Genomic DNA, 15,612 nt, shown 5'->3' with positions numbered 1-15,612 from the left:
TCATTAAGTGACCAAAACTATCAATTAAGTTGTAACTTTAATATTGGACAGTTCAGTTCACTTAATGGACAGTTAATGATCACCAAGGTACTTTCATTCAGATATTGGACTAACAACACAAAGGATGATATCACAACTATGTTTTAAAGTTGTTTCTGCAAGTCTTGTTATACAATGGATTTATTTAGACCTCGATATCAGCTCTGATTATGTAAACATTTTTTTGTAAATGTTGGGTATCAATAAAGATTAATTTTTCTTCCACCTTTCAGCAATACTTTTGCAAGAGAGAATATCTCTACCACTTCGATAATATTTTTGCAGGAGAGAACGTTCTAAGAACACCTCTACCAACTTCCAATTATACTTTTGTAGGTTAAAACATCTCTTGTACCTGTGTTACAATGTCAACGATACTTTATTAGGAGAGAACATCTCTTATGCCCTGTAGGTAGGGCGTTAGAATTGTACCTGCTGCCCCTATTGCATGATCGTAAAAGGCGACTAAATTTAGGATCTTATCTTTTCTCTTCTTCCTAACTGACTTTATCTTTCCTAATGCCTCCCTTGGCACCGCCTCACTTTTGGCCTTGAGTTGAGCGTTCGCCCCTGTGAGGAAGGCTCTGGGTTCTGTCCCCTGGCCGAGACACACCAAAGTCTATTAAAGTGGCAGTTTCTGCTCCTGCTTAGCGTTCAGCATACAGGGAGTGGGACGACTGGTTCGCCCGTTGTCAGTATAATGTGACCGGGTGGGGTGTGTTGCTTGGTGCCTTCGGCGGCATGCTTCAGTGATATAGCACTATAAAAAGGGCAACAGTTCCACTATACAAGAAGACACAACACGAACATACCGCAGTCTCCCAGTACACTCACGTCGCACAACATACACGCAACACACCGCATACATGGGAGGCCGTCCTTACATGACCATAGCTGTTAAAAGGACGTTAACAAATCAAACAAACAAACAAACAAACAAAGAACATCTCTTCCACATGTGTTACGGTGTCAATGACACTTATTCAGGAGAAAACATATATTCTGCATGTGCTACGGTGTCAATTATACTTTATTAGGATCGAACATCCCTTCCACCTGTGTTTTGGTTTTCAATGATACTTTTTTAGGAGAGAACATCTCTTCTACCTGTGATATGATGTCAATGATACTTTTGTAGTTTAGAACATCTCTTCTACATGTGTTACGGTGTCAATGATACTTTTGTAGGAGAAAAACATCTCTTCCACCTGTGTTACGGTGTCAATGATATTTTTGTAGGGGAGAACATCTCTTCCACCTGTGTTACGGTGTCAAGGGAAAAACATCTCTTCCACCTGTGTTACGGTGTCAATGATATTTTTGTAGGGGAGAACATCTCTTCCACCTGTGTTACGGTGTCAAGGGAACAAGGTATATAAATGACACATTGATACCTGTCAAACCTCGCGTAGAGGTCACGACATTTGACTGCTTTATCTTTATACAATGACCTACGAATGGAACATTTAAACCACAATAAAAACTCTATGTGTGACAAAGGTAAATGTTTGAATAAAAATCCCCATTTGGGGCATGACGAAACAAGAGGCCCATGGGCCTTACGGTCATCTGAGTCATGGCAAAAACAGTCATAGTATAAAATAGTGGTTAATAATTAATATAAGAAATACAAAGAACATCTTAGTTTAATATATAAGTTTCTGAAATAGGTAATGGTTATTTGTTGTACCCCGCCCCTTTGTCCATAAGAGTTAAATCTGGTTCATTTATATAAAATATGATTGCCCAATAATGTTTTACACCAAATATGGATGTAATCTACTCACTGGTTAAGAAAGATAAGGATTTTAAAGCCTAGTTTTATCGAAATTCCCCTTTCTGAGCCCTTTCCCGATGATGTCTTACACCAAATATGGATGTCATTCACTCAAGGGTTAAGGAGAAGTGGGGTTTAAAGCCAAATTTTATCAAAGTTACCCCTTCTGAGCCTCGCCCCTCTGTCCCCAGGGGTCGAACCTAACCCGTTTATATAAAATATGATTGTCCTTCCCCAATTACGTTTCGCATCAAATAATATGGTTGCTATCCACTCAAGGGTTAAGGAGAAGGATTTTAAAGCAAAATTTCATCAAAGCCCCCCCCCCCCCCCCCTTCTGAGCCCGCCTCTCCCTCCCCAGGGGTCAGACCTAACTCATTTATATAAAATATGATTGTCCTTCCCCAATGATATTTTACATCAAATATGGATGTAATCAACTGAAGAGGTAAGGAGGTCGGGTATTTTAAAGCCAATTTTTATCAATGTTCCCCCTTCTGAGCCCCACTCTTCTGTCCCAAGAGGTCGGACCTAACTCGTTTATATAAATTATGATTCTCCCTCCCCAAAGGTATTTCACACCAAATATGGATTAAATTCACTCAAGGATTAAGGAGGAGTAGGATAGCTCAATAGGTCATCCTGACCTTCGGTCAGATGACCTAAAACCTGACCTTTGGTCAGATGACCTAAAAATAAAAAAATCATAACTTAATCGACATCTCCAAGTCATCTTCGATATATTTGAGTGCTGAAGACCGTAAAGGTATCAAACATAAGTTATAACTAATACATATGAAATTGATTACATTAAGGGCAGACAATTACATTGGATAACATAATATCTAGTCTTGGTTTGCTATCTATATCTGTCAGTTATAATAGGTGATAGGGGGCACTTCCATTGTGTTGCATAATATTCAACTCAAGTAATCTAATTTAACTAAATGTACTGATTGATTGTAATATAAGAGCTAATTAGTTTATTAAATATATATATTTGATGTTATTATGATGAAAATATTTTTCTGTTAATGAGGCATATTAATTGTGTTTAAGGTCAATTCTAGATATCCAGACTTGAGTGTTGGTTTCATAGATTTCACTCATGGACGAAGACATGTGCGAGAAGAACTGGCAATTTCAGGTGAGAATACACTTCATCATGCATTTCCTGATTAGGTCTTTCATGAAACTTTGTATTTGAGTCTTTCAGTAATGAAGTCAATAATGATAGATAGACCACATCTTTTCACTTTATACGTTGGCCCGGTCCCACTGAGAGCGGATGAATTTAGTTTACTTTCGGCCTTTCGTAGTCATCCGACAACAAAATTGGCTTAAAATGACAAATTTCCAAGTATAAACTACGGATATATTTATAACGTACTGCAAACTTAGTACGAACAAAGACGGATAATTTCACAATCTATTAGATTGCTAATTTAAGAATAAAAGCGAATACGATAACAAATGCTCTCCCTTGAGGGGTACAATCGGAAAAATTGTCCAACAATGTGGATATGTAACAAACGATTACGAATATATAACACATTGAGGAAACAGATGGGATATATTGCGATTAGTATTGAGATATACTAATCTATTGATAATGCATTGCACAGATGTAGCGGAAAGAACGGTTGTATTGCGCATGTTGGGCATCTGAATCGCGGTGGTAAAAGAAGCACGATAGGGCCATTTGGTATCACTTTTCGCAACAAAGGTGAGCAAGCTGCATCTTTCATTCTTCCTCCTCCAGATACAAAGAATGTTAAGTCTGTTTCGAACTCAAATCAAAGCAAAGAACTTTTTATTATTACATCTGTACTTCTCGACAGACTGGAAATATTAGACAAATATGTCGATTTCTGCCATATGTATAAGGTCGTTTTGTTTATACAACACGTTTGTTATACATTCGCAAATTGTTCTCAAATCAAATTCAGAACAGACGTGATATAAACGCTTAACTCAATATGCATTCGCTACAAATTACTTTATTTTGTGATGTCAACGTTATAGGTACGTTATATAGTCGTTTTACACACTGTTCCAGTTCGCTATAAAGCCGAAAAGCCCTGAATGATTTCTGCAGTCAAAATTTTGTGGAGTTAAAAAAATCGTGGAAACGAGAAAACACGATATTGCGGACGGGTGCAGATGTTGGACGACAGATACAAGTACGATTTACGAATATTACGTATGTTCAGCGAATATCAGCCAATTTTGTGCGCAATGCATTCGGAAAACTTTTTAAATACCAATGGGACCGGACCTTAAAATAAAACATGTTTACATAGGAAGCATTCGCAATGGAGCTCTGGAACGCCATGCATGGTACAAATGTATATTGGTCTTTAGAAGGATGATGAGTTACGTTTTTAAAACCATGAGAGTGTAACCTATATTGTACCCCTATAAAATTCTAAATGGGTCGATTGACTGTAGTGTATTACATTTAGTAATGATATGAAAGTCTCTCTACCTGTAGAGATAATAAAGTAGGTTATCAAGAGAAATATCAACGAAAAATCCAATGTGTGACATATAACTACACAGAGTACAACCATACTAACGACTTTATGTACCTAATAGTGAATCACTGTTCTGTTACTCTATTCATACGTCATAGAATACTAGAGCGTCTGTTAATGCAGCAGGTATAATTGTCCAAGCTACTCGTGCTTTGCCGCTTGAAGTAACTATTCTGATTTACACAGGTAATGTGATGCATATTCTATTTTATCATCTAAGTATTAAAGATGCTCCACCGCCGACTTATTCGATAAACGATGTTCATCCCTTGAACAATAATATATGTGTATATGTCTAATTAATACAAAAAGTAATATAAGATAACTTCTTTTGATTTTGGTGCATGCGCAATCAGTAATCCATGCCATATAGGAAGTATTGCCACGGAATGTTTTCGGGATGTAATTAATTAAGATTAGAAGCTCAAATTTAAATTAAGTAATTTTTGTAAATGAAAAAAAAAATATTAAATCGTCTGCTCCTGTTTTTGATAGAGAAAAATTGCCATTCTTCAGCAGTGGGGCATCTTTAACTCTCACCTTTAAAGTTCGTGTATAAATATACATCATAAGCCTCTGTCACTTGAAATCAAAAAGATATAAGCATGCAATTTAAGGGTAATATATAAGGTTATGAACTAAATGCTCATAATAACTAGGTACCAGTCCTTGACTTCTTCTGCACCTATGTGTATTATTTCATAAAAAAATGATGATTTGAACTTGTTAAAGTTTTTGTTTGACTTGGTTTATTATATAAATGTCCTATTAACAAGTACTGACATTAGATGAGATGCCCCCTTGTTTGCTATATGCATTAGCCTAATGTTTATGTTAAGTTATGTTTGCTACTTTGATAAAGGCCACATCTCTGATTACAAGCATTTCATATTACACGTGTGAGGTGAGTGCGTGTTTAAGTGGCTATAGAGAAATGGTATGATATTGTGTCTTCTGGTGATAGTAGGCCCAATTACTTCAGTTCTACCTTACACTTTGCTGACATATATTTCGAACAGTAGAGTATGTGCATACATGAATTTCTATCTCATATATTAGGTAATAGACCTTTGTTCAGCGATCTCTTGTGTCATCACGACTTTATGACCGTGACTTCGTTCCAATTTAAATAACGTTGTCAGTCCCATTATCATTAGAAATATTTTGTCAGTGCTCAGAGAAACAACTTATCTAAAGCAAACGTGTGTATTTGTGTAATGTAAACCTTTATAATAACTTCAGTGTACCCCATATCATATCAAAAAGGTCATGTAGCACGTTATTTTTAAAAACAAAACGTAACTAAACATACATGTATTTAGTGTTTATGTAAACGAAATAAAATGCGAATTCAGACAGTAGTACATGCACAAAATCACGCATACAAATCGTTTTTTAGCTCACCTGGCCCGAAGGGCCGGTGAGCTTATGTCATGGCGCGGCGTCCGTCGTCCGTCCGTCCGTCAACATTTCCTTTAAATCGCTAACAGTCATAGAGTTCTACATGTATTGTAACCAAATTTGGCCACAAACATCCTTGGGGGAAGGGGAACAGAACTTGTATAAATTTTGGCTCTGACCCCCCGGGGGCAGGAGGGGCGGGGCCCAATAGGGGAAATAGAGGTCAATCCTATAAATCGCTACTTGTCCTAGAGTTCTGCATGGAATGTAACCAAATTTGGCCACAAACCTCCTTGGGGGAAGGGGAACAGAGCTTGTATAAATTTTGGCTCTGACCCCCGGGGGCAGGAGGGTGGGGCCCAATAGGGGAAATAGAGGTAAATCCTATAAATCGCTGCTTGTCCTAGTGTTCTGCATGGATGGTGACCAAATTTAGCCACAAACACCCATGGGAGAAGGGGAACAGAATTTTTATAAAGATTGGCTCTGACCCCCCGGGGGCAGGAGGGGTGGGGCCCAATAGGGGAAATAGAGATAAATCCTATAAATCGCTACTTATCCTAGAGTTCTGCATGCATTGTAACCAAATTTGGCCACAAACATCCTTGGGGGAAGGGGAACAGAACTTGTATAAATTTTGGCTCTGACCCCCCGGGGGCAGGAGGGGCGGGGCCCAATAGGGGAAATAGAGGTAAATCCTATAAATCGCTACTTGTCCTAGAGTTCTGCATGCATTGTGACCAAATTTGGCCACAAACATCCTTGGGGGAAGGGGAACAGAACTTGTATAAATTTTGGCTCTGACCCCCCGGGGGCAGGAGGGGTGGGGCCCAATAGGGGAAATAGAGGTCAATCCTATAAATCGCTACTTGTCCTAGAGTTTTGCATGGATGGTGACCAAATTTGGCCACAAACATCCTTGGGGAAGGGGAACAGAACTTGTATAAATTTTGGCTCTGACCCCCCGGGGGCAGGAGTGGTGGGGCCCAATAGGGGAATTAGAGGTAAATATTCGAATTCCTTCAGAAAAGAAACAATGAACCTGTATTTAGAACATTACTTGGCATTACAAACCAGGTGAGCGATACAGGCCCTCTGGGCCTCGTGTTTTTGTTTCTTGTGCTGTATTCAACTTCAGTTTAACAAAGTCCCATGCGATATTTGTATATCGTTAAACACAGAAAAAGCACACTTAAAAGAAATATCATAGATGCCATGACTAAAAACAATTTTATGACACTTTAACTTTTTTTATGAATCCTATGGGACTAATATCAGGCAGGGAACGGTTTACTAAATACATTTATACTATTGAGTCGTACACAACTGTCCTGCATGTATGCGTTGAAATAGTATATGTTGTGCCCATTGCTTGATCGTGAGAATTCGACTTACTTGGCATATGTTTTTCCTTTGTCTGTTTGTTTGTTTGATTAATTAACGTCCTATTAACAGCTATGGTCATGTAAGGACGGCCTCCCATGCATGCGGTGTGCTGCGTGTATGTTGTGCGAGGTGCGGGTTTTGGAGACTGCAGTATATTCATATTGTGTCTTCTTGTATAGTGGAACTGTTGCCCTTTTTACAGTGCTACATCACTGAAGCATGCCGCCGAAGACACCAAGCAACACACCCCACCCGGTCACATTCCAAAACATGACATCGCCTCAAGTTTAGCCTTAAAAGCCCACTACCTCTCGTAAAGGGCCTTTAATTTTTAAAATGGGAATGTAAAACCAGATCGATACTTTTGTAGAGTAACAAAAGTTATTAACTTACCGTTAGTACTACACGTATCATGACATTTTGGACAATTTAATAAAGGTAAATAAAATGTTTATTTTTATAACACGGGTCTTCTTATGTTTCCCGCTGTTGTCCTAATTACCAGGCAGTAGTTGACTATCACTGCGCCAGACGGCAAAACAGTGAAATTACTTATATATGTACTCTCCACTGTTATCATCTATTACGCAATAAATCTTGCATATGTTTGGTGTTGTGAGCTCATTTTAGGCCATCGGTATATATTTTCTGATGTTATTTATGTTTTAAAGAAACATTAATGTTTACTCTTATCCTGCTTTATACTCAACATAAAGGAAATAGGACGACTGGTTGGCAGGTGTCAGTATAGAGTGGCCGAGTTTTGTGTCTGTGGTGCAGGTTTCAGTGATAAAGCACTACAAAACACGAATATACCTCCCCACGATGATACATTCAAAACGCGACTTAATGAATACCGACACGCGACTGGTTCGCCTGTTGTCATTAAATGTGATCGGTTTGGGTATATTGCTTGGTATATTCGGTGTAATGCTTCAGTGATAAAGCACTATAAAAAGGGCAACTATACAAGTACACACAACAGGAATATACCGCAGTCTCCCAAAACACACACCCGTACTCCTTCCGCACAACACACCGCCTACATGGGAGGCAGTCCTTGCACCTCCCTTGCTGTTAATCGGACGTTATTCAATCAAACAAACAAACAGACACGCGACATACAAAGACTGACTGCTAGCAGGCAGTTAAACCTTATCAATCAATCAACTGAATAAAAAAAATATTATAATTGTCATGTAGGTTCTTCTGTCTGTTGCAGAAAATATTATATTGCGAGAAAAAATAGAGACTCGATCTGACAGGTATTTTACAAGTTTATAGAACATTGCCTACAAATGTGCATGGTTAGTCGTCAGTTACCGTACGCTACGATCTACGTTAATATAACAATTATTAAGGATTAACTTGAATAGATTTTTTATGTTATGGAGATATACTCTTATGTCATGTACTCTTGGTTTATGATGAGAGTACACTCAGATTTTTGTGTTATATCTCCATAACATAAAAAATCTATTCAAATTAATCCTTATAATTCAATTTACTAAAGATAATCTCTTCAACATTTAAAATTCATTTTGGGACTCTTTTGTCTATGAAATTATTACGCCGTCATCTCAGCCAATCAGAAGCGACGTTACAAACGGCGACGCCATTTTTTCCTTTATGGGCTGATAAAGTAAATTTTTAAGCCAATGAAAATGCTCGTAACAAGCAAAAATGAATTATCAGTCAATATCGTACTCAATCATCTGTTAAGTTATAGATTTAGTCATACTATTGAAAGAAATTCAAAATGTCGTTAAAGTCGATAACTTGTCTTGTAGAATTAGTTCAGTAACAAATTCAAAGATGGTAAGGAAGGATAACTATGTTATAAACCTTATATTCATTGGATTAAATTGTCTTTTTTATTTCCACTGGCTCTAAGAATAGCAGTAGCTGCAGTTTGTGTCTAGATATTCACTGTTGTATGTTGAATAGCAGCTACTTTTGTAGCAAGAGTGGCCCTGCAGGTAGGGCGTTAGAATTGTACCTGCTGCCCCTATTTCATGATCGTAAAAGGCGACTAAATTTAGGATCTTATCTTTTCTCTTCTTCCTAACTGACTTTATCTTTCCTAATGCCTCCCTTGGCACCGCCTCACTTTTGGCCTTGAGTTGAGCGTTTGCCCCTGTGAGGAAGGCTCTGGGTCCTGTCCCCTGGCCGAGACACACCAAAGTCTATAAAAGTGGTAGTTTCTGCTCCTGCTTAGCGTTCAGCATACAGGGAGTGGGACGACTGGTTCGCCCGTTGTCAGTATAATGTGACCGGGTGGGGTGTGTTGCTTGGTGTCTTCGGCGGCATGCTTCAGTGATATAGCACTATAAAAAGGGCAACAGTTCCACTATATAAGAAGACACAACACGAACATACCGCAGTCTCCCAGTACACTCACCTCGCACAACATACACGCAGCACACCGCATACATGGGAGGCCGTCCTTACATGACCATAGCTGTTAATAGGACGTTAATAAATCAAACAAACAAACAAACAAATTGTAGCAAGAGTCAATAAGAAGGGAAATGTCTTTCCCGCCACAACAGCAGGTACCCTAAATGCTATCACTTTCTCATGATAATTGCCAAAGTCCCACTATTACTGTACATGGAGACACAACAAAAATATACCTCAGCCTCCCAAACATTCACACACAACACATTGTATACGGATGAGGTACCCTGGCTGTCCAAACCAACCAAGGCATTTAATGTATAGAATAGCGATAGAACGAATCGGACTATGATTCCTTGTGTGCTCGTGTTGGTTTCTAACAAACAATATCTATGTGCTTTCAGATTCAAACATTATGGCTGATGTTAAACTTCCCATCATTGACATGTCCAGGGCTAAAAGCCACCGAAAGGAGCTGGCGGATTCTGTTGTCAACGCACTAGAGAACACAGGGTTTCTGTACATCGATAACGCTCAAGGGATAGATTTCGAAAAAATGATTGAAAGTTGCAAGTGGTTCTTTAGCAAATCAAGTGAGGAGAAAAATAGCCTCTCAAGAAAAATATGGAATCCTGCAAACACCAATATCTACCGTGGATATTTTCCAGTTGGAGAAAATGAGCCAAGCCGGAAGGAAGGGTTCGAGTTCGGACGGGACATAACTCCTGGTGATCCGGAAGTCACTCCCGGAAACTGGTTCTATGAACCATCGGTTTGGCCAAAAGAAGACGGGACATTTCCGTTCAAAGCCTATCTGGTTGACCTTTATGAGGTTATGCATGAACTGTCGTTAGAAATCCTTCGTCTTACCGCAATTGGTCTTGGCATCGACGAATTTTCCTTCGAAGAATTATTTTCCAAGAGACCCTGTTCGACGCTTCGTTTGATGCATTATCCTCCATGGGAAGGCACAAATCCTCCAGCGAACGCCAGGATTGAGGATGGCAAGGTGTTGACAACGCCTGCTCACACAGACTCGACATTCCTCACACTGCTGGCTACGTTTGGTTATAAAGGTCTCGAGCTCGTCACCGCCGATGGTAACTGGGCCGCAGTAGAACCACGTCCTGGAAGTCTCGTGATGAACATTGGTGATGTGTTTTCAAGAATGATGGGAGGTCGATTTAAAGCGACATGCCACAGAGTCGTAGATATAGGCGTCGATAGATATTCACTTCCGTTTTTCCTCGAGCCTCGATTTGATGGCGATATTGGTGTCAACTTTATGACTAAAGCGACAGGCAAAGGTGACACCCACGTACCGGAACAGTATGGACCGTTCGTCATACATACTATGAAACATGTGAAGAAATATTTTGAGTATAGAACATTGCCGGAATTTTAAATCAAATACGAATTTTGAACCTTAGAGAAGGAACTTAAATATTACTTATAACTCATGGCTGCAAATTGAAAAGACACAATACTTTGCTACACTATCGCTAATGAAACAGTTTTAGTGTTCATGCTTTCAGCATATAAAATGCCTTACCTGATTTTCATTTATTTTGATCAGCTAAATTATTATAAACAACCCGAACCATTTAAGAACGTGTCAGGTTATGGTATGAGCAAATTGTGACGCCTTAATTGTATTGTATATTGTATTGCTATATTAGCAACAGGATCGGGGACAAGTTAATTCAAACTTACATGACCTGGCTGTTAATAGGGCGTTAATTATTCAAACACACAAGCATTACATTAGAATTTGCATCACATATGATATATACGTCTTAGATTGGTTTTATATTTTAGATAATATCACCGTAATTATTTTTCTTAAATATGAATAGATAAAATATATAAATCGAAAGATAAAAAAAGTCTAATAACTCGTTGCAAAAGCAATGCATTTCATATGGTTCCATATATTTCAATATTTCCCTTCACAGTGGTTTATGATCATTTTCTTAATTATAATAAAAAGCTCGGTCATTTTACACTTACGTGTTTGACCCAATTTTCTTATTGTAATTGTCATGGTGACATATTACGATATTCTTTTGTCCGTCTAAATTCGACTTGATTCGAGTGTAAATTACGATTACTTAGTAAATGTAAACCGAGCTTTATGAAACATTGTGTATAGACTGACCTTGGAACTATCTCGGACGAGTTCGAAAATCCGCATGATCCAACGGTAAGATACGGAGTTATTGCCCTTTGCACTAACAATTACTATTGGACCTTGGGAACGCGATAACATTAGAAAATATGAAGGAAGCTTAATGAAACTTTGTGAGTAGACTAACATTGGAAAGATCTCTGACAAGTTCGAAAATCGACCTGATTACATAATAACTTAACAAAGTTATTGCCCTTTGTAATTATAGTTATTGAATCCTATGAACATGATAACTTGAGTAAATATGCACCGAGCTCAATGAAACTTTTCATGTAAACTAACATTGGAAAGATCTTGGACGAGTTCGAAAATCAGCTTGATTCAATAGTTACTTACGGAGTAATTGCCCTTTGTGATTATGATCATTGAATCTTATGAACATGATAACTTGAGTAAATATGATCCGAGCTTAATGAAACTTTGCATATAGACTAACATTGAAAGTATCTAGAACAAGTTTGAAAGTAAGCTTGATTTGACACTAACTTATTTACTGAGTTATTGCCCTTTGCAATAAGAATTATTGAACCTTGTGAACGCAGTAATGTGAGTAAATACGCACCAAGCTTAATGAAACTTTGTATGTAGACTTATTAGATGTACATGTATGTTCCTATTTTGTGAACAAAAGACATCAGTAAGCTAGTAAATTGCATTTGTTTGTTTGATTAATTAACGTCCAATTAACAGCTATGGTCATGTAAGGACGGCCTCCCATGTATGTGGTGTGTTGCGTGTATGTTGTGCGATGTGCGTGTTTTGGGAGACTGAGGTGTATTCATGTTGTGTCTTCTTGTATAGTGGAACTGCTGCCCTTTTTATAGTGCTATATCACTGAAGCATGCCGCCGAAGACACCAAACAACACACCCCACCCGGTCACATTCTACTGACAACGGGCGAACCAGTCGTCCCACTCCCTGTATGCTGAGCGTTAAGAAGGAGCAGAAACTACCACTTTTATAGACTTTGGTGTGTCATAACCAATTTGTATCAAATATCAGGTGACCGTTAACGCCCATAGACCTCTTGTTTCAATACATGCTAAAGTCGTGAAATGTCGTTCCTAACGACTAAGGGGGTCCGTTGTGGTTAGGAGCCTGACATTCTAATAGGCAATCGTTCTCAACCTCGCTGTTTCAACAACGAAGTTGTGGATCGAAATGCTGTTTTCTTCACGAACTCTGCTTTTTTTCCTAGTGACATCACAAAGAGATGCATGACTACATGAGTAGATACATAATATTAGGACACGCGCACGGTTACGTCTTCTAATTATTTATTGACGTCTTTTATTTATTTTTTATTATCTATTTCAAATTGTTTCATTTTCATTTTTTAAATGTACATGTATGAGATATAATCATTGATTTACATATACATTTACATTCTTTACACATATTTTATACGGAAAAGTACTAATTCATATAATATGGGTAAAGAGTCATCAAATAGGTTTACATTAAAAAAATGCATATAAGCTAACCAAACATTATTTTGCACTGCACTGCGAACATTGATGTATCAAAATAAGATTGATAGGTCCTGTTTTGTTGTTCGTTAAAATCAGAAAACCTCTAAAGTCTGTGAACAACTATTGTATGACATGGGCGCCTATTGTAAGCGAGCTATTCAGCTTATAAGAATATTCTATCCAAGCTCCACAGTGTCTCTGGTGATTGGTTCCGTCAACATCTTTTAAGGATCTGTTACAGCTACAATTGAATTTTGAACATTAATTTGATTGGGCCAAAAAGTGAACCCTGCTGTGCACCCCGAGAAGGCAATATTAAATCATCCCTATCTTTTAAAGGTATCTTGAAAGTTCTCTGTCATAGTACTACAAAACACACCTGGCTTTTGTTAAATTGGTACGTGAGCAAAATCTAATGATAGCTGTAACATATAAAATGGTGTGTATCTAGAAAAACTACATAGAGGTAAGACAGAAATAAAACCACCGATTTTATTTGAGTATTTGATACCGGTTTAGAAATGGGATTTCTGTAGTGAGGTCCGTAAAACAGCATCATATCAATCTAAGCTGTTGCCGAAACATGATTCTCCTTAACGTATTAGCCATAAATTTAATATACTATTATAGACATCTGTATTTGTTATGTAGACAATCATGCATGTATTCATGATACTACCAGTATGTCGATAGGCGTAGCTATTTAACAGAATGACAAACAGGTGATTTGAATTACAAACCAGCTGTGACAAAGTTTTGCTAATTATAAAATATGATAATGATATGTATTATTTCATTTTTCGCAGTGAGATATAAGGTTTACGGTGAGCATAAAAGCGTTATACTTCACTCCAGTGAAAATATCACTTTTGATATTTTCATTCGCTTTTGACCAATCGGAATGCAGCATTGACGGTCAAGATATCATTTTGATTGTTACCTCATTAGTTTGTGCGCAAAAATGACGTCATATTTTTACGAAGAAATATGACGTTATGCTCACAAAAATACGACGCAATAATCGCAAGGGCAAATAACTTTGTACAAGACAATGGCGGAATAACATTTGTAGTGGTGGTCTTCTGTAAATGGAAGCGAGAAAAAAATGCTACTTCTTTCCTGATAAATACCAGTAATATTTCATCTCGTGAGGTGGAAAGTTTCTGTCTCACTTCATGAAATAATAACTTGTATTTATCAAGAAAGAAGGAATGTCCTCTATAAAACAATCTGTGATATGTTACCTGACATTACCTAACTGACTATTGCACAGCACACCCATATAACAATTGTTCTTATGACGATAAAAGCTTGATCATAAGGGGAGTATAGGTATTTGATACCTATGTTATCAGTGTACTTAGTTATGCATCAGAAGTCTGGCTGTAATTAAAGCTCCGGTTATTGAAAACCTACAGCTTGAATTCTGTAAAAGGATATCAGATGTTTAAAACATTCACGTGCAATGTAATGGTTTATTTTGAACTAGAACGCTTTCCTCTTTTCTATACCAGAAAGTATCGTATAATAAATTACTGTCTTTAGTGTTTTATTGAACTTAACAAAATCGTACAAAATATGTAATTGCATGGATTTTGTTATATTGTACAGTCATCAGTGGCGTAGGAAGATGAAACGTAAGAGGGGGGGGGGGGGGGGCAAAGGTCCTCAATATTTTGTAAACCCCCCCCCCCTGCCGCCGCCCCTACAGGAGGAGATTAATTCAACTCCCAACCATATATGCTTTATGTACATTTTTCATATATCAGTAAATTTAATCCGTGTACACATTTTTAGACAGTGGGATCGCTAAAAGGAAATTAACGAATACGCAAATTGGTGCGAGATTTTGGTGCTTTAGGTGTCTGAGGGTGACCCCCGGGAAAAAACCATTGTAATTTAGAATGGCTGAGATGAGTTTTACAACGTATTTTGATGATTTTGCGAGCGCCCAAAAGCGCGAGATTTTGGTGTTTGGGGGGTCCGGGGCCTCCTCCAGGAAAAATATTACGATTTAGAATAGCTTAAATAAATTTTGAAGAATTTGCGAGCGCTCGAAAGCGCGAGATTTTAGTGTTTGTGGATACCGGGGGTCTCCTCCGGAAAAAAAATACGATTTAGAATGGCTGAGATGAGTTTTACGATGAGTTTTACGATGTATTTTTTTAATGTTTTTTCGATTTAAAGCGTTCATTAACAAATGGTAATTGTTCGTCAAAACATTATGCAACCCTACTCGATCTGAACATACCGGCTTCACACATCGGCACATGGTTGTGTAACATAAAAAATGAATTAATTGTCTCGCTTAGACATAAACAAATTGATCTTTTAAGAGACATTTTTTTAAATAGTACTAGAATCCCTTGATGGACATTTTTAGTCTAGTTCTGTGTATTGAATTTTGACTA

At 37.9% G+C, this 15,612-nt stretch overlaps 1 protein-coding gene across 1 annotated transcript; it reads left to right on the top strand.

Annotated features, from left to right (window-relative positions):
- The first annotated feature begins 4,416 nt into the window (after nt 1-4,416).
- On the top strand, nt 4,417-12,250 carry LOC138335792 (uncharacterized). The gene is made up of 2 exons (XM_069284954.1): nt 4,417-4,539; nt 9,945-12,250. The coding sequence occupies exon 2, from the start codon at nt 9,956-9,958 to the stop codon at nt 10,943-10,945; it is 990 nt and encodes a 329-aa protein (XP_069141055.1). The 5' UTR covers nt 4,417-4,539; nt 9,945-9,955; the 3' UTR covers nt 10,946-12,250.
- The last annotated feature ends 3,362 nt before the right edge of the window (nt 12,251-15,612 follow it).

This window comes from Argopecten irradians, chromosome 11 (genome assembly GCF_041381155.1).
Source record: "Argopecten irradians isolate NY chromosome 11, Ai_NY, whole genome shotgun sequence".
Taxonomy (NCBI): Eukaryota; Metazoa; Mollusca; class Bivalvia; order Pectinida; family Pectinidae; genus Argopecten; species Argopecten irradians.
This window is presented reverse-complemented; position numbering and strand designations above follow the sequence as displayed.

What these genes read in the sequence shown, in the direction of transcription:
- LOC138335792 (XM_069284954.1), top strand. Translation starts at nt 9,956, where the DNA reads ATGGCTGATGTTAAACTTCCCATCATTGACATGTCCAGGGCTAAAAGC.